Source organism: Schistocerca piceifrons, chromosome 5 (assembly GCF_021461385.2).
Source record: "Schistocerca piceifrons isolate TAMUIC-IGC-003096 chromosome 5, iqSchPice1.1, whole genome shotgun sequence".
Classification (NCBI taxonomy): Eukaryota; Metazoa; Arthropoda; class Insecta; order Orthoptera; family Acrididae; genus Schistocerca; species Schistocerca piceifrons.
The window spans coordinates 333,910,561-333,931,078 of record NC_060142.1 but is presented as its reverse complement, the minus strand read 5'-3'; the positions used below and the strand labels follow the sequence as shown (position 1 = coordinate 333,931,078).

The 20,518-nt window shown below is 43.6% G+C and overlaps 1 protein-coding gene across 4 annotated transcripts in view; it reads right to left on the bottom strand.

Moving 5' to 3' along the window:
* The window catches only part of LOC124799319 (E3 SUMO-protein ligase PIAS3), a 290,452-nt gene that overhangs the window by 194,031 nt on the left and 75,903 nt on the right, over positions 1–20,518 (bottom strand). For all 4 annotated transcript variants that reach the window (XM_047262906.1, XM_047262908.1, XM_047262907.1 and 1 more), the window contains one exon: positions 8,243–8,444. In XM_047262906.1, the coding sequence (XP_047118862.1) occupies positions 8,243–8,444 (202 nt within the window). The remainder of the gene's footprint in view (positions 1–8,242; positions 8,445–20,518) is intronic.

Here is a 20,518-nt window from a genome sequence, read left to right as displayed (position 1 = left end):
TCAAAATAAAACCATTAGCAGAGGCCCAAGAGGCCCAAGCACAAAATTATCGAGGATGGGATGTCTTCAGGAAAATCTAGCAGCTGATGGAATCGTCATGGGGTACTACGGACATCACCCAATAAAGCAGTTTATAAGACTTTGGATGTATTGGATGTAGACTACGGGCCTTTTGAAGTAATTATGGCTACTGTTACAACTTTTTACTATACTATGGGAAGGAGACAAGGAAAATGAGGATCTATCACTGGGTCAAAAAGTAGTTTTGAAAATGTCGTCCATTACTGGTGAGCCAAACAATTACAAAGTATTTTTTTGACAATTACTTTACTACTCATGACTGCTCATCCGACTTAGGATTCTGTGCAAGTGGAACCATATGAGAAAGCAAAAAGAAAGTGTCCTGTATACCTGATAATGTAATGAAAGACAAAGGGAGGGGATATTTTGAGTTCAGATTTGACAGAGAAGGAAATCTTGGGCACAAAACTGAATGATGACAAGTGTGTTGCTCTAGCAACTAATTTTGATACTGCTCCCTACTGTCAAAGTCCAATTTGGAATATATCCCAGAAAGGAAGGCTCAGTGTTTCACAAACACATGCAAGAATTTAATGGCTAACACAGAAACACACAATTGCAGTACGAGGATGGTAGGTATGAGACTGTTGTAAATGTGTGGTGGTGGTGGTGGTTGTTGGGATGTTTAAGGGGGACTAAACAGCGAAGGTCATCAGTCCCCCGTTCCAAAATCAGGCGAGCCCAAAATCTATGGAGCAGATAAAAACCAAAGGGGGAGGAGACGTCCCCCCAGGCGCTAAAAGAACACAAATATAGCAACAAACACTACAGACAAGAACAGGACAGAGGAACACCAGACAGAAAGAAACAGAAGAAAGGAAGATGGCCGGAGACTGGTTGACTGACCACGAGATCAAAAATGGGAAAGAGTCAACCATCTCACGGCACACCAGAACAGCAACAGACACAAGGACAATAGACACAGAAAGGGAAAGGCGCAGGACCTCCCTAAATCGAACCATAAAACGGACTACCACGGATAAAATTTAAAACGGTATCAGCCATAGAGGCATCGTCGGATAAAACCAAAGCCAAAGTGCCCGGGAGATTAAAAGATTGCCGGAGTGTGCGCAGTCGAGGACACTCCAGCAAAATGTGGCCGACCGTCAGCCGGGACCCACACTGACACAGGGGGGGATCCTCCTGACGCAAGAGATGGCCGTGCGTCAGGTATGTATGGCCGATGCGCAGCCGACACAGGACTACCGAGTCCCTGCGAGAAGCCCACAGGGAGGAACGCCACACATCGGTCGTCCCCTTGACTGCCCGCAGTTTATTCGGGGCTGTCATCCCACGCCACTCAGCAGCCCACATCCCAATCAGCTTACGGCGCAACACCAGCTGCTGGTCGCGAGCCGTAAGGCCGATCTCCAAAGCCGGGGCGTCGATCGCCCCTTTGGCCAGCCTGTCTACATGTTCGTTCCCGGGGATGCCAACATGACCGGGCGTCCAAACCAGGACCACCGAACGACCAGAACGGGCAAAGGCGGAAACAGTCTCCTGAATGGAGGACACCAGAGGAGAGGAGGGATAGCAGCGGTCGATGGCCTGAAGGCTGCTCAGGGAGTCACTGCAGATCACGACGGACCTACCTGAGCAGAAACGCATATGGTCAAGAGCGCGCAATATGGCCACCAGCTCTGCAGTAAAAATACTGCAGCCAGCCGGCAAGGAGCGCTGCTCAACATGAGCAGCATGAGCAAAAGAGTAGGCAGTGCGACCATCAACCAGGGAACCATCCGTGTAGACAGTCTCACAGTCCGAAAATGAGGCGAGGAGAGCAAGAAAACGGCGACGGAGGGCCACAGGCGGAACCGAGTCCTTGGGTCCCTGTGCCAAGTCCAGACGGACGGACGGCCGGGACAAACACCAGGGAGGCGTAGGTGTACGGACCCGGAAGGGAGGCAGAAGAGGGAATGACCCCAGTTCTGACAGCAGGGACTGGACACGGACAGCTATGGAAAGCCCAGACCTAGGGCGCCGTTCGGGCAGATGGAGGACCATAGCAGGGAAAAGCAGGCGACGATTGGGATGATCTGGCGAGCAATGAACGTGGACAGCATAGTCGACAAGCAGACGATGGCGGCGAACCCGCAGTGGGGGAACCCCGGCCTCCACCAGTAGACTATCCACGGGGCTGGTGCGAAAAGCGCCAGTGGCAAGCCTAACCCCACAGTGGTGTATGGGGTCTAACAACTTTAACACTGAGGGGGACGCAGACCCATAGGCCAGGCTCCCATAATCAAGCCGGGACTGCACAAGGGCTCTGTACAACCGCAGCAGCGTGCAGCGATCTGCACCCCAAGACGTGTGGCTAAGGCAGCGGAGGGCGTTGAGGTGCCGCCAGCATTTTTGCTTCAGCTGAGTAACATGGGGAACCCATGTGAGCCGGGCATCAAACACGAGTCCCAAGAAGCGGCAAGTGTCCACCACTTCAAGCAGGTGGCCGTCGAGGTAAAGTGCAGGATGAGGGTGGACCGTCCGACGCCTGCAGAAGTGCATTACTCGAGTCTTGGCAGCAGAGAACTGAAAGCCATGAGTCAGTGCCCATGATGCTGCCTTGCGAACGGCGACTTGCAGCCTGCGTTCGGCGACTCCCGTAGTCGTGGAGCTAAATGAGATGCAGAAGTCGTCGGCATACAAAGAAGGAGACACCGACGACCCCACTGCTGCTGCCAGACCATTAATGGCCACTAAAAATAAGGAGACGCTCAACACCGAGCCCTGCGGGACCCCATTTTCCTGTATATAAGAGGAACTAGAGGTGGCACCGACTTGCACCCGGAAAGAGCGGCGCAATAAAAAGTTTTGAAGAAAAGCCGGGAGCCGACCACGAAGACCCCACCCATGCAACGTGGCGAGGATGTGATGCCTCCATGTGGTGTCATACGCCTTCCGCAGATCGAAAAATACAGCAACAAGATGCTGACGTCGGGCAAAAGCCGTACGGACAGCAGATTCCAGCCGCACCAAATTGTCCACTGCAGACCGGCCCCGACGGAAGCCACCCTGGGATGGAGCGAGGAGACCGCGCGACTCAAGGACCCAACACAAACGCCGCCCCACCATACGTTCGAGCAATTTGCACAAAACGTTGGTGAGGGTAATGGGACGATAGCTGTCCACCGCCAGTGGGTCCGCACCGGGTTTCAAGATGGGGACAATAACGCCCTCCCGCCATTGCGACGGGAACACGCCTTCGCTCCAAATGCGATTAAATATCGCGAGAATGTGTCTCTGGCAGTCCCTGGAGAGATGCTTCAGCATCTGCGTGTGGATGCAGTCTGGGCCTGGTGCTGTATCAGGGCAATCGGCGAGGGCGGCGAGGAATTCCCTCTCGCTGAAAGGAGCATTGTATGTTTCAGAACGATGCGTGTGGAAAGAGAACGGCGTCCGCTCGGCTCGCTCCTTGAGAGAGCGAAAGGCAGGGGGATAGGATGCAGTCGCAGAGCTCTGAGCAAAGTGCACGGCTAGCCGTTCAGCAATGGCGGCAGCGTCCGTGCAGACAGCGCCGTCCAAGGAGAGCCCAGGGACACCCATAGGGGTCTGGGAGCCATAAATCCGCCGGATCCGGGACCACACGTGCGAGGACGAGACACGGGAGCCCAGGGAGGAGACGTACCTCTCCCAGCACTCCTGCTTACGCCGTGCAATAAGACGACGGGCGAAGGCACGGAGCCTCTTAAAGGCGATGAGGGTCTCCAGAGACGGGTGCCGCCTATGACGCTGGAGAGCCCGCCTACGGTCGCGAATAGCCTCAGCAATCTCTGGCGACCACCAGGGGACAGCCTTCCGCCGAGGGAGGCCAGAGGAACGGGGGATTGCAGCCTCGGCCGCCGAAATGATGGACGTGGTGAAAACACGGACCACCTCGTCAATGTCACCCTGTGGGGGAGACGCAATGGTTACAGCGGAAGTAAAAGCCGGCCAGTCAGCCCTGTGGAGAGCCCAGCGGGGCAAGCGCCCAGAAGAATGACACTGTGGCAGTGACAAATAGATGGGAAAATGGTCACTGCCACACAGGTCAGGATGCACCCTCCAGTGGAGGGATGGGACAAGTCCAGGGCTGCAAATAGAGAGATCGATGGCCGAGAACGAGCCATGGGCCACACTGAAATGTGTGGGAGCACCGGTGTTCAAGAGGCTAAGGTCGAGCTGAGCCAACACATGCTCCACGGCCCGACCGCGATCATCGGAGACAGTCCCACCCCATAGAGGATTGTGGGCATTGAAATCGCCCAGAAGCAGCAATGGTGGCGGGAGTTGAGCCAGCAGCGCAGCCAAGACATGGCGGGGGAGCTCCCCATCCGGAGGAATGTAAACAGAGCATACAGTAATAGCCGGCGAGAGCTCAACCCTGGCAGCAACTGCCTCTAAAGGCGTCTGAAGGGGTACTGGCGAGCTACAGACAGAGTGGTGAACAAAGAGGCAAACCCCACCTGACGCTCGTTGACAGGCAGCACGGTTCTTATAGTATCCCCGATAACCGCGAAGGGCGGGGGTCCGCAGTGCAGGAAACCAAGTTTCCTGCAGAGCAATGCAGAGAACAGGGGAATCACTCAGAAGCATCCGGAGCTCTGGCAGGTGGCGGAAATAACCGCCGCAATTCCATTGGAGAATGGAAGCAGGAAGGGACTGGGACGGCGTGAATGCGACTAAGAGGCAGACAGCGCTGCAGAGCCAACCGCCGCCACTGGGGGAGAGTCAGCTGAGTCCATAGGAGAGGCCCCCAAGGGTTCCGTGAGGGCGAGATCCGCGGCAGAGGCGAGGATCTCCACCTCATCCCCGGAGCCAGGACTATGTACAGCAGGCGGTGCTGAAACCGCCGGAACGTCCTTCTTCTTGGACACATTCCGTTCCTTCTTCTCGCGTCTGCCCTTAGGGTGAGAGGGCTGGGAGAGCTTCTCTGAAGGAGCGTCGGAGGCTGACGACGACGCAGAAGCCCTACGACCAGCAGGTGGCGGAACCTTCAGCCACTGGCTGACATCTGGCTGGGAAGGAGAAGAAACGGAGGAAGGGAGAGCCCCGAGGGACCCCTTCCGCGAGAGAGGAACCGGCGGAGGCAACGCCGCCGGAGAAGGAGGGGGAGGAATCGAGCCTCCCGGTTGTGGAGCAGATGTCACTCCCGAAGTAAGCTTGGGGGGAGCGACAGAAGAGGGTTTGCCCCCAACTGCTAAGGGGGCAAGAGAGGAAGGCTTGCCCCCAGGCACGAGGGGGGCAGACAGAGATACATGGCCCCGAGGGCCCACTGAAGGCGGCACAGATGAAGCGACAACCGTCGCCCGTGCGGGCGACGATAACGTGGCTGCAGCATAAGATGTTCGAAGGGAAGCAGGGTACAACCTTTCATATTTCTGTTTAGCCTCTCGATAAGTAAGCCGGTCCAGGGTCTTAAATTCCATGATCCTCCGCTCCTTATGAAGAACGGGGCAATCCGGCGAGCATGGAGAGTGGTGCTCCCCACAGTTAACACATACAGGCGGAGGTGCACATGGAGAATCAGGATGAGAGGGGCGTCCGCAATCTCGACATGTAGCGCTGGATGGGCAACGGGAGGACATATGCCCAAACTTCCAGCACTGGAAGCACCGCATCGGGGGAGGCACGTATGGCTTGACGTCGCAACGGTAAACCATCACCTTGACCTTCTCGGGCAAGACATCACCCTCAAAGGCCAAGATAAAGGCACCGGTGGCCACCCTGTGTGTCTTGGGTCCTCGATGGACACGACGGACAAAATGCACACCACGTCGTTCCAAGTCGGCTCTCAGCTCGTCATCGGATTGCAACAAGAGGTCACGATGGTAAATAATCCCCTGGACCATATTTAAGCTACTGTGGGGAGTGACGGTAACAGGGACGTCACCCAGCTTATCACACAAGAGCAACGCTCGTGACTGGGCTGGGGAGGACGTCTTGAGGAGGATGGACCCATTCCTCATTTTTGACAACCCCGCCACTTCCCCAAACTTATCCTCCAGGTGTTCCACAAAAAACATAGGCTTCGTCGGAAGAAAGGAGTCACCATCAGTCCTGCTGCAGACAAGGTATTGCGGTACGTAAGGCTCCCGCTTGGCACTAGATCGGCGTCCCTCCCATGGCGCAGCCAACGAGGGGAACGTCTGAGGGTCATACTGCGCAGCATCGAAGTCGACTCTACCTCGCTTAGAGACGCTGGTGGCCGTGCGACCACCAGCTTGATGTGATTTATTGCGCTTCATTGCGCCACATCCGCCCAGATGCCACCTACTCCGAACGAGGGCTCTCCCCAAGGGCGCCACCCAGCCAAAGCAACGGGTACCTGGCCGATATCCCGTTGCCCGGAGTCCCCGTGCCCCAGACAAGATGGGCACATACTCCTTGGCATGCATGGGGAGGAAACAGCTCAGGCATCTGTAGTGCGATCCCTGCGTGGTCAGGGGGCTACCACCAAGAGGGTACATGACGACCCCACCACAACGGACTGGCTACCGTGCTGGATTTTAGGTGTTTAAAGGGTCCACAGCTGTCGTAGGCGCTAAGAAGAAGAGTGCGCACAAGGCGAGGAGGAGACCACCCAGAAGATGTTGGGCGTAGTCCCCCCCCCACGACAATACGTAACATGCAAGCTGGTGGAGCATGATGGACCAATACAAAAACACGACGTAAGGTGTCCTTCCCCAAATGGCACGCACTGACGACGGAAATTTGGAAGAAAAAAGGAGGTCAAACCCTAGAGGGGACCATCACAGAAGGCCGAAACGTTTGAGACTCCTTTTAGTCGCCTCTTACGACAGGCAGGAATACCGCGGGCCTATTCTTACCCCCGAACCCGCAGGGGGTTGTAAATGTGTACCTAGCTTTCAAGAGGTGCAATGAAGGACCTCTCTTTGGGATTCAAAAGACAGATTGCCACAACACGCCTAAAGAAAGGTGTTGAAATGAGGTCAATTAAACGAAGTCCAACAAAACTCGTTTCATCTTCCAGGGCTAAAGTACCAGAAATACAATATGAGCAGATACTGCATGTCATTCAGAAGCATAAAAAACAAAGAAGGTACCAGTTTGAGAACTGTAAAGGAAGGCCAAGAACATAATGTGGGAAGTGTAATGCTACACTCTGTATGGAATGCATCCCCACATATCACTTAGGCCTTGACAAATGATTGTTTTAGAAAGTTTTTGTATTAAAACTTTTGTAAATGTGAGTTGCTGTAAAATAAATAATAATTTTGAAATGTTGTTACGAAATTATTGTTGCCAATTTCATCATCTCTTGTCGTTTTTCTAGTAATCAATGTATGGATGAAACAACTGTAACTGTTCAGTGTCCCCAAATGAGGATGAGGCAAAATTTCACATTTAGGACCTAAGTGAACAAAACTTCCTCATATTTCCATAAATTGGTAGCCATAATAAAGTTTTCCAAAAATCAAGAATAAATGTTTATTAAAAATAAATTAGGTGCTAATATGTTAAAAAAATATATCAAAACTTACCTTTCAACATACACTGAAAAGAAAATCGTGACATAAAATAATGAAGAATGGCTCACTATGATAGGTTTCACCATGTAGGAAACTGTACATTTTAAGATGTCACCTAGTTCAAAAAAGTAACAGATGCCATCCTATGGGGCAAATGCATTGATTTACATGATGTCACCTGGTGGGAGGCTCACATGTACGGAATATTTTCTTCCACCAGTCAGCAAAACCTGTCTTAATGAGCAGTGGACTGCAAACACTGTTTCTAACACTTGTCACTAGTAGTGCAGTTCAAACATTTAACATTTTTTATGTCAGATTTTTATGACATTACAAAAGTACGTGATTTTTAAAGCTAAACATTAAAATTCCAGAACTATGTGAAAACATCCATAATTTTCACTACAATTTACTATTCCCTGATATTTCCCAGTTTCTAGATCGAGTGACCAACCCCGAGTAAAACATGGTGATCTATTCGATCATATGCTAGTGTTTTAAGCTACTTTCAGAACATTCAAACATTCAGTATTCCCAGCTCATGACATCATTTATGTACAACAAATGACTAATACATAACCTTATAGGAAATTATTCTCAAAACCAGTTTTAGTTTAATATAATAAATGCTATTTTTCATGGGCATGGATTAAACATGTTTCAAAACAATACAATTTGCCTCAAGATTTATTTACCGGCGGTAGTGGCCTGTCTGGTGCTTGGACAATGTAACCTGATGGCTGATAGACATTACTGCGTTGTTGCTGCTGCTGAGGCTGCTGTTGCTGCTGTTGTGGTTGCTGCTGCATGTTAGTACTATGGACACTTGGAAGGTCTTTCCCTGGTGCTGGTGATGGTTGTTGTAAAGCTAAAGCTGCAGCACTAGCATGACTCTGTCTGAAATAACATAATTTATGTTACTCTCTTTTACATGGTCCTATCCGTGTAGCTTTTCCAACAACATACTTTAATACACAAGAGACACAGTTACTACATCATAAAGTATTAAGTAATAACACTAGCCAAATATGGAAGTGGAGCACTTATTACACAACAATCCACAAAGAAAAGTAAATTTCTGTTTCCTTTTTATGGAGATAATAAAACATAGCATTTTCCCCCTGAGTATAAGAACAAGACTTGCTCACTTATGTCACAAATACTGTGGAATTTCAATTTTATATTCTCTGATTTTATGTTTTTCACAATTTTACATCATTAATTTGTAGCCCCCGCAAAAAACCCACATGGTCAATGCTAAAAATTCCCCGATTTTACATTTCTTCCTAGTAAGGTTTACCTAGACTGTAGGTTCTTACTTGACATCTCGCTTGACTTTGTCCCGTTTGGTTCCCATTGATGTTTGATGTGACTGAAAAAGTTATAAGTGACTTAAAAGACAGGTGATTCGCATCACGAGTGGTGGCAGAATTAAGGGAATATTTCAGGCCGTTGTGGAGAGGAGAGATGTGAGAAAAGAAATACTGACATAATCCACGATCCCTGTCACCAACACAACTTGCAACATTTAGCTTCACCACGTAGTTATGATACAACTACTGCTAGGTTGCAGTGGTAATAGACAGACAGTCGATGCGAAGTGTTCCGTACCAAGCCAATATGTGACAAAGGGGCCCAGCCATCACCTTTTGTTGTGCCATTTATAACTCCGTCTCATCTTTTTTCACGATTTCCAATGTACTGCATTCAGTAATGATACAAATCGTCAATCTTTTAAATTCAAACATTGAGTCTTGAAGAATATGCTTGGTCATAATCGAGGAAACGTCGCCCATTTCCAGCTAGTTAACTCTTACTTACTGGCTGGCGACTTGTTAAGCCATCCATTGCCAGCGCAGCCACCACACTACACTAACAGATGTAAATTGAGCTCACCTACTAGACGTGTGGGGAAGCGGCCCTTCAGCGAAGGGGGTCCAGGTAGGGGTGAAAGCATTTTGCGAAGAGCTGATAATAGACTTTTCGTGCAGATGATGTGCTATAACAGAGGTGTCACATGAAAACAGAACAAGGGTTTTGCAATATCACATTAGAAAGACTTTTGTCTATCTTTCAAATTTACATTTTACACAGTGTACAGAAATTTACTGAGCCGACTAATAGTAAGTTTGTAATGTCAACTGGGGAAGTAAAACTCATTTTTTCATGTCTGTGTTTCTCTCATCAAGACTAAAATAACACTTTAACGGTGGTGAGCGTATTAAGTGTGGCTCATAAGAAAAGCATTAAACAATAACAGCAACAGTGACAAAGTATGTCATTAAGCAGATGCCCGCATTTATGCTTTTGGTTTCACCACTCAGCTGCTGTGATATTCTTGGTTTACTTCAACATGTTCATCAAATTTTGCTTTTATATGGATGAGCAAAAAGGATGATCTCTCAAAAATGTGTGTTTTGAGCATATAATTTCTAGTCGTAGACACCGATCAATTTTTTGACGAGTTTTTCTTGCTGTTACACACCTGCAATTTTTTTTAAAGAACTGATGACATTCTTTACCACAAATAATTGTATAACCATTGTATTGTACATTTAATTCCCTTCACTTAAACAGATTTTATACAAAGTTTGGAGATGACTGCGATTGTTAATCATATCTGCCAGTTACTTTTTTTGCGCATTTTTTTTTTTTTTACATTTTCCTCAATTTAGCATTTTTTAAAGAAGGAACCGCACAAAAATGTAAAAGAGGGGTTTCACTGGTTACCAATTTTAAAATATTTTCTGTTGAACTCAAAACACTAAATACGCCAAGAAGAATGAACGACTAAACATCGGACACAAACATGCAGGTAAATAATGTACACATCTGTTCATTACTGCAAACATTAATTCACAATAACACAGGACACAAAAATTTCAAATCCAACCATCTCCAATTTTTGTCAAATTTAGTGCATTCATTCTCCCGACAATAGAATGAAAAATGCCAAATTTAAGAGTTGCTGCAGAAGTCTGACAAAAGTGACAGTTGCCACAAGTTCTGGAAACGTGCGGAAAATTAAGACACACACTGCAGACAAAAATAGATGTAACTTCTATTCAAAAACAGATAGAACTGGGAATAACCTTTCATATGGTGTGCAACATGACCATAAACAAATAGTGTACACAATTAAGGTTGGTGACCTTTAAGATCTCTAAAAATGCCACCTTTGAAATTAATGAAAAAAATTTTATTCCTTCTTCATGTTATGCTTCATAACATAGTGAAGGGGATTAAAAAAATCAAGTTCAGATGACATTTGTATTAAGGAAACATTTATGCCTACAGCTATGTGACACAATAAAGCAGTACAAATTGTATATAATGTGCAACAAAAAGGCATAAAGTACTGAAAACATGTTAACTGTTAAATAGGTGGTGTGACAACAATGCCATAGTAAAGTAGCAATGTGGACAGGCCAATAGCAAGCATTCTTCTGTACATCAAGAACATGGTAAGGCCAGAGAAATTTATAAAAGCTTTGCAGGGGTGCTGCATGTAGAGAGGAAGCCATTGAAAAATGTGCTGTGTGTTGTGACTGTACAAATTTACCACAAATATGTACTTTGAGAGGATCACATGCTGCTTTAATCCATTTGGCGTAGAAAATATTACGTAAAGCGCAATTGTGAGTGGTTGACAAAGTGACAGACCACAAAATATGTGGTAGATGTAGGAAATCATTAACACGGAAACAAAAGCCTGTGGTTGAAGCAACTATAGTGGAACAGATAGGAATCAAGAAACTACATAACTCTTTAGATCCATCTGCAGATCAAAATATTGCTTTACTTGCATTAAATGACAATCTGGTATCTCTTGGTGAGTCCCTAGTCACAAATAAGAGACAGAAAGATAAAACATATGTGCAGAAAATGTTTGAGAAAGTGCCTGAGCCATTCCAAAGTAGATATATACCCAGTGTGGGAGAAAATACAGAGGATGAAACAAATGTGTAATGTGAAGGTATAATTCAGTTGAAAAAGCAATTCAGTACTAGTACGACGAGCAGTGGGGGATCCAATGTTGACCTTTCTTCTGAAAAGTTAGAGCAGTTAAAGGTTTGAAAATGAATTTGGAGCTACGAAGTATTTAGTGAGAAAAGTGATATGATTTGTCAAAGAACATGGTATCACAGCAATTCCTAACCTGAGACCTAGATGTGTCATAAGTGAACATTTTGTGAACTGTGCCTGAATTCAACAACAGAGAAGATAAGAGACACAGAGCTGCATCAAGCATTTAAAGATGAACATACTGCAAACAGTACATCTAGGCAGGTAGGTATAGAGAGATAGAGAGAGAGAGAGAGAGAGAGAGAGAGAGAGAGAGAGAGAGAGAGAGAGAGAGGGAGGGGGGTTCACCAAAATGTGAAGCTCGTGATGGAAGTTTGCAGCTTTAAAGCATTGACGCAATGCCAACAGATAACTTAACATGTACGAACACTGTCCTGAACAACCAAACAGTTGTTTGTCATCATTTGAGAACTGCTCTGGTACCCATTCTTTCATGGTATACCTAGGAGAGTTCTCTGATGAACATGGAATTGATGGTACGACATACAAGCTGTGGACATTTACAGATAGAACAACTCTCCAGGTGTGTGTCTGTCTTCTGCGGAAGGCTTCTTGTAAAACACTGCAAATGAATTAAAACGCTCCTGTTGCACTTCTTCATAGTTCTCTAACAGTCTGAATTTACAAAAAATCTGAAAAAGGAGGTCAGTGACAATGTACACATTGTAATATGCAATTTCGCAGAAAAAGCATTTGTCCTGTAGGATGTGATTCATGGCTTTCGCTGGAACAACGCACAGAAACAATTCATCCACTTGTTGTTTGTAATACACACCCAGAAACACGTGCAATAGATCACATTTCATTTGTTTTCATAAAAGAATGCCTTAAACACAATTATTGTAAGCATTTATCTTTTCCAGCAATGTTTGGTTAACTTCATATCATCCCAATTCCATAGAACACACAAATATATGTATTACTTCTCAGATATTTTGTGTGTGTGTGTGGTTTTCTTTTTTTTTTCTTTTTCTTTTTCCTCTGTGCAGCAGCCCTATACAAAATATATCTTTTTTCAACAAAGTGATTTGTGGCATTTCTTTACCAAGTCACATGGTAAAGAACCATGTGATGGTATCACTAGTACCAACAACACTATCAAGAGACTTGCTACCCGTGCCAGTTCCCACTGCAACTGCAATGCTCAGATAATGAAAGCCAAACAGTTGTTTGAATGGTGTTCCAAGGAAATTAATCTCTGCACTTTCATTATACTACAGTGAGTACAATGAAGTATCTCTATGTCAAGAGTAGTTTGCAAAATTCACACAGCTGCATGTATCCACATCGCGTTCATCAGACATGAATCTCTAACATGGATCCAGGAAGACTCATGTCTCGGTGATGTCAAATGGTTTGTTGTATATGTAGATGAACGTCACTGGTGGCTGAATGCATTTTGAATGCTAATGAAGATACCAGTGGGGTTACAATTAGCTTCCCACATCCTCGTGGCCATTCATCTTTATTTCTATTTCCCTAGAAAACCAACGTCTTTACTGTGGACAGGGACGATGTTACTGCAATGGTTGACATTAGAACACCATCAGGCTAAACATATGTCCTTTCAATAAATTAAGCACATTTTATATCATGTTACCTATCCCTGACAGATAGTAAGTCCTGACAATGTGCTTGTCATAATGTCTGTGTAAATATGAAGCTCTTTGCCATGCCTTTCACATGTGTTTGACTGGATCGTTATCACATGCTTCGGATCACTGAAAGTCAGAGGTCTGTTAAACAGCTTATTGCAAATGCTTGCTACTGGACTGTTCTCACTGCTATCTCATTGTGCACAGCCGCCTTTCTACCAGGTTTTTTTTTTTTATAACTTTATGCCATTTTATTGCACACTGCATACAATTTGTATTGTTTTACTGTATCACATGGCTGTACAATTAATATGTTGTCCCAACTTCATCTTTTACTGTATTGTATAGTTAACATGAAGAAGTGAACACAATTTTTCTGTCAGTTCTGAGGTGGACATGCTTTGAGATATTCAAGGTCATAGAACAAGGTGCCTGACCTTAACTGTGTACATTTTTGGTTGTGATAAATATCATTCAAAAGTTTGTTTCCAGATCTTTCCAAAATTACCTGTTGAACAAAAGTTACAGCCTTTTTTTCTGCAGTGTGTGTCAAAATTTCTGAACATTTTCAGAACTTTGTTGTACATCTGCTACAATTTTGTAATTTGGCATTTTTCATTCACTCTTCAAGTTCAATTAACACCCCAAATTTGATGAAAATCAGATGGTGGGGATGGTACCTTTGTAGATTTGACATGGAAAGACTATACACACTTTGATGAATTGTAGAAGTGTCCTGAAGAACAAATGAGGATAGGAAACCAGGTCCAAACTCGTCATCAAACGATGCTACAGAGTGTTGAAGTTTCAGAGGGAATGCCTGCCGCCAAGTTATACCTTTGGCAGCAAAGGCATACTGTAATACACAAACATCTCCCACGACTGCACTTAGTGGCTTCTTAAAGTATGCAACCCTAACAGTCTGAACACTGCCATGTGCACTGCAAAGAGTTTCGCTAGTAGTCAATACCATTACAACTCATATTTGCTGCTGAGAGATGGCTTTCTCAACAGTCTGCAGCTTCATCAGATGATGTTTTCAGTAACATGTTACTACCCTCAATTTGTTCCCCGATTGTGTAATTCCCAAAATGGAGAATACGCCACCAAATGAACAACTTTCTTTCTGATCTGTTTCAGTTTACCACTCTTCCAGACTTTAAGCATCCCTCATATCGATAAATGTTAAAGAAAGACCAAAACCAAAACTGTCAGCTACTGTCCCCAAATAAAGAAATTCTGAATTCTACTGGTGAACTGTGGTTTTGCATTTCCCATTATTCACCTCATCTACTTATCTCACTAATAACTATGTCCAATTTCACTAGTGAATTGTATCTAGTTCAAGCACTTAAGCGTTTACTTAATTTGAACATACATAGACTTTTCAGCTAATTTTACATATGGTGTTTCATATTAGGGCATGGACCCATGCATCATTACTCAGCAACAGTATTTAGAAAATAGCAAAAGGTATCACCAGTATGAAGAAATCTCAAAAAGATGATACATGTCAATGATAATAGAAACTTGACAGAATGTGTTGAATAAAATAAGGAGAGTCGGAAATGCCTTTGAGAGCAATTAGAAACGATGAAAACATTAACATTTTGGAAAAACCTGAAATAAAATCTTATTTTCGATAGGTACTACATTTCATGACTTAAGATAGCAGATACCACTGTATCTTCTAACAGAAAATCATACACAACTGAGACTATTTCAAAGTTTCCCTAATTCAAGAGATGAATCGGAAACACAAATAGTTAATAATGAAAATTACATTCCAGGAGTAATGCCACTGTTGTGTTTAAAGTCGTTCAACGAACAAAGAAAAGGCGTCTGTGTATGGCGGTTCAAAGGACATTATGAAAGAAAATTCAAGAAATATTTACAGAATGTTTGCAAAAGATGACACAAATGCCTTAATTATTCTACTTTGCAAGAAAGAAAACAGTTTTTATACATAGTCTACCAGTATAATGTAGTAGATATTTACTAAAAAACACATGAACCATATCAAAAATGGTGCTTTACTCATGTAAAGGTGTACATATAACAAATGGACCATCTGTGAGTCATTAATGAAATTACGGAACATCAATGAGTATGGATTACAACTTTGTCTAGGTTTCTCAGACTTTGACAACTTCAAGAAAACCTGAACAAATATCCTTGAGAAACAACACACTGATTCAACCTATGTTAGTATACTGAAGAATGCAATGGAAAGCCAAATGTTTTAATAACAACATCAAAAAAATAAAGTTAAGTAATTACTTTTTGTTCAATTGCAGTAGTTGGTTTCAGTCCGAAGACTGGTTTGACGCACTTCTCCATGCTAGTCTATCCTGCACAAGCCTCCTCATCTCTGCTAAACTACTGCAACGTACATCCACTTCAACTTGCTCACTGCACTCAAGCCTTGGTCTTCTCTAAAAATCAAGCCTTGGTCTTCTCTAAAAATTTTACAGTCCACACTTACTTCCATTACCAAATTAATATTCCTTGATGCCTCAGAAAGCATCATGTTGAGTGACCCCTTCTTTCAAACAAATTGTGCTACAACCCCCCCCCCCCCCTTTTGGTTCATACCCCCTCATCAGTTACTCTAATAACGTAATTTTCAGCTTTCTTCTGCAACACCAAATTTCAAATGCTTCTATTCTCTTCTTATATAAAAGTGTTTACTGTCCATGTTTCATTTACATAAAAGGATACATACTACACAAATTCTGTCAAAATAGACTTACTACTAATAAAATTTATACTCAATATTAACGAATCTCTCTTTTTCAGAAATGAAAGTCTGAAGGTGTGAGATCTGAGCTGTAGGGCGGATGAGGAAACACAGTCCAATGAGGTTTTGTGAGCTCCTCTTGGGTGTGCAGACTTGAGTGAGGCCTTGTTGTCATGGAGAAGGAGAACTTCGTTTGGATTTTTGTGGCGACAAATACGCAAAGTCTAATATTTCAGGAGTCACAGCTGTGCCCGGCCAATTGGCATGCTGGATATCGGACAGGTTTGTGTGACCTTGTTGCGATAACAACATGTGCATCACCCAACGACTCACCAAACTTTATTTCACTGCTAGGTCTCAGTTGACAGCTCTCTGCTTGGAACACATCTCCGCTGCAGATCTTTGAAGGCTACATAAAGTGCTGCCACCTATCAGAACTTCATGAAACTACAGGGGCTGAAGCAAGAATATTTCATGATGCCTCACAAAATTCCGCATTATTCCAACCAAAAAAAAAAAGTGTTGCATTACTTATTGAATGCCCCTTGTAATTCAACTACATTCCATTACACCGTTTTACTTTTGTTGATATTCATCTTATAACTTTGTTCAGCTGCTCTTCCAACTCATTTGTGGTCTGACGGAATATGTCATATGCAAACTGTGAAGTTTATTTATTCTAACTTAATTTCAATTTCCTTTCCAAATTTCACCTTGGTGTGCTTTACTCCTTTCTCAATGTACAGATTAAATAATATTGGCAGTCACACTACAACCCTTACCCCTATCTCAAATAGCATTGTTGTTGTTGTTATCTAATCTTCAACATTCTTCTGTAGCACCACACTTTGAACTCTTCTATTCTCTTCTTGTGTGAACTGTTTATCGGCCAGTTTCACTTCCATACATGGCTAGACTCCAGACAAATACCTTCAGAAAAAGACTTCCTGACACTTGAATCCATATTTGTTGTTAACAAATTTCTCTTCTACGGAAATGTTTTTCCTTGACACTGTCAGTCTACATTTTATATCCTCTCGGCCATCTTCAGTTCTTTTGTTGCCCAAACAGCAAAACTCATCTTCTGCTTTAAGTACCTCATTTCCTAATTAATTCCTTTTGCATTACAGTAATGATTAAATTATTCTCAGTGCAGAACTCTACCAGGCAGTTTCCCCTTTCATTCCTTTCCCCCAGTCCATGTTCTCCCAAATGTTTTTCTCTCTGATTCCTTTTCTACCAACAAATTCTAGCTCTCAATCACAAATTGTTGTCTTCCTTAATTAATTGAATAATTAATTTTATCTCATCATACAGTCTTCCAATCTCTTCATCATCTGAAGCAAGTAGGAGCATATAATTTTATGTTTTGCTTGCTTTGTTATCTCTCTCTCTCTCTCTCTCTCTCTCTCTCTCTCTCTCTCTCTCTCTCCTTCTATAGGCTAGAGCATCCACTGTGCTGTTCATAGTAGATTCCCTGCATTCTTATTTTCTTATTCATTTCATTCATTATTAAACCTACTCCTGCATTACCCCTATTTGATTTCATGTGGTAATTCTATACTGATCTGACTGCAAGTTCTTTTCTTGCTACCATTTCACTTCTCTAATCCCCACTGTATTTAATTTCAACCTATCCATTTCCCTTTTTAAATTCTCTGCTCTGTCTACCCAATTAATGGGTAGGTACACACTCAACCACAGAACAACAGTCCTTGTACACACCGAAATACCCATATCTTAATACCATAGCTTGCTAATAAAGTAGCCAAATCAAAACAGTGAAGCCAAATTGATGTAACAGCGGAAATATTGCATCTGCATCCACACACCCACCCACACACGCACGCACGCACACGCACACGCACACACAAAGATCCAACCATCATGAGGCACAGTTATAATGTTTGTTTTTGAGATTACCATGGCCTGGAGATACTGACAGGCTTCAGATAGATTATATAATGGTAAGACAGAGATTTAGGAACCAGGTTTTAAATTTTAAGACATTTCCAGGGGCAGATGTGGAGTCTGACCACGATCTATTGGTTATGAACTGTAGATTAAAACTGAAGAAACTGCAAAAAGGTGGGAATTTAAGGAGATGAGATCTGGATAAACTGACTAAACCAGAGGTTGTACAGAGTTTCAGGGAGAGCATAAGGGAACAATTGACAAGAATGGGGGAAAGAAATACAGTAGAAGAAGAATGGGTAGGTTTGAGGGTTGAAGTAGTGAAGGCAGCAGAGGATCAAGTAGGTAAAAGACGAGGGCTACTAGAAATCCTTGGGTGACAGAAGAAATAATGAATTTAATTGACGAAAATATAAAAACGCAGTAAATGAAGCGGGCAAAAAGGAATACAAACGTCTCAAAAATGAGATCGACAGGAAGTGCAAAATGGCTAAGCAGGCATGGCTAGAGGACAAATGTAAGGATGCAGGGGCTTATCTCACTAGGGGTAAGATAGATACTGCCTACAGGAAAATTAAAGAGACCTTTGGAGAAAAGAGAACGACTTATATGAATATCAAGAGCTCAGATGGGAACCCAGTTTTAAGCAAAGAAGGGAAAGCAGAAAGGTGGAAGGAGTATATAGAGGGTCTATACAAGGGCGTTGTACTTAAGGGCAATGTTATAGAAATGGAAGAGGAGGTAGATGAAGATGAAATGGGAGATATGATACTGCGTGAAGAGTTTGTGAAAGTATTTGTATGGAGTGTAGCCATGTATGGAAGTGAAATGTGGACGATAAATAGTTTGGACAAGAAGAGAATAGAAGCTTTCAAAATGTGGTGCTACAGAAGAATGCTGAAGATTAGATGGGTAGATCACATAACTAATGAGGAGGCATTGAATAGAATTGGGGAGAAGAGGAGTTTGTGGCACAACTTGACTAGAAGAAGGGATTGGTTGGTAGGACATGTTCTGAGGCATCAAGGGATCACCAATTTAGTATTGGAGGGCAGCGTGGAAGGTAAAAATCGTAGAGGGAGACCAAGAGATGAATACACTAAGCAGATTCAGAGGGATGTAGGCTGCAGTACGTACTGGGAGATGAAGAAACTTGCTCAGGATAGAGTAGCATGGAGAGCTGCATCAAACCAGTCTCAGGACTGAAGACCACAACAACAACATGGTGTGATGCTGATAGATCATGCTCATAAGGGCCAAGCTGTCAGAGTAGCATAGAACTAAAATCTATTGATATCATGGAAGGCTGTCAAGACAAAATATCATGAGAAGCTGAACACGGGAGCACTGTTTTAGTTCCACAGCTACACCTGAGCCAGTTTCACAAAGAACACACTGACATTTGCTGCTTCTCTAGGCTATCAAATCATGCCTAGCCACCGAGTATTTTCCCGACATCGCACTCGGTGACTTCTTCCTCTTTTCTCAGATGAAGAAGTCATTCTCTGGCAGGTATTTCCAGAAAGAAGACAAGGTGATTCTCGACGTGGAACGGTTCCTGAACAGCCAAAAATGTAGATTTTTACACACAAGGTGTCCCACAAGTCATTCTTCATTGGGAAAAATATGTCTCACTGAAAGGCGAATTTGTTGAAGGACACACAAATTTCATATTTGGAGTTTCAACGTGATAACTGAAACTTTATGATCACTCCTCATACATATAAATGCTGTACCTTCCATTAAGGAATGTGTGTTAATGAAAAATATCTGAGCTGCTTTATCCTGCAGGTGACACTGTACTGTATACATCTAGTAAAGACAAACAACAATAATGAGGTGATTTAAGAGAGTTTAAAATTAAGCACGAAAATTACCTACAATGCGACTAAAATAATGAACAATTCATACAATGAAAAGTAAATTGCATAAATGAATAATGAACTCAAAGAACCAATATGTGATTTTCTGCATTTAGGGCACATGTTGACAGTGACTGGATGGAGGGAAATAGAAATTAATACTTTTTGATAAATTTGATACGATTTATAGAACAAAACTTCCACTGTATCTCAAATGGAAATTTTACAAACTGTACAACACTGTACTGACTAGCTGTAGAGAGACAGAGAGTTTCAAAAACTAATGATACTCAGTGAGCAATCGAATGACGAAATTCGGGAATTTCTAGAGCACATAAATCAAGAAACACACTAACCAGGGAACATATTAGACTGAACGACACAAATATGACTGTAATGAAAACCAAAATGACAAAACATGCAGGAGGGTGAATAGATTGTAGTTGGGCGAGTTTTTCGCTGGATTCCAAGATGTAATTAAAGATTAATGCAATGTGGGTTGAAGGCATGTGCAGGAGTAACGTAAATACCTATCGTGTGTGATTTTAGACTTTTCCAGAGAATCAACTGCTCTCAGGTGTTCAGCTGGGGAAGTCATTTACAAAACAATATTTTGACAGTATCGCTCACTGTCATCTTTGGGTGATACCTGCAGAATGAGCATCTTCATGATGTAGTGCCTCCTTTATACTATTATCACTTATTGCTCACTAGCCCTTCCCTCACCAACCAGCCATGTCTGGTGGTGGTGGTGGTGGTGGAGTGCGCGATCAC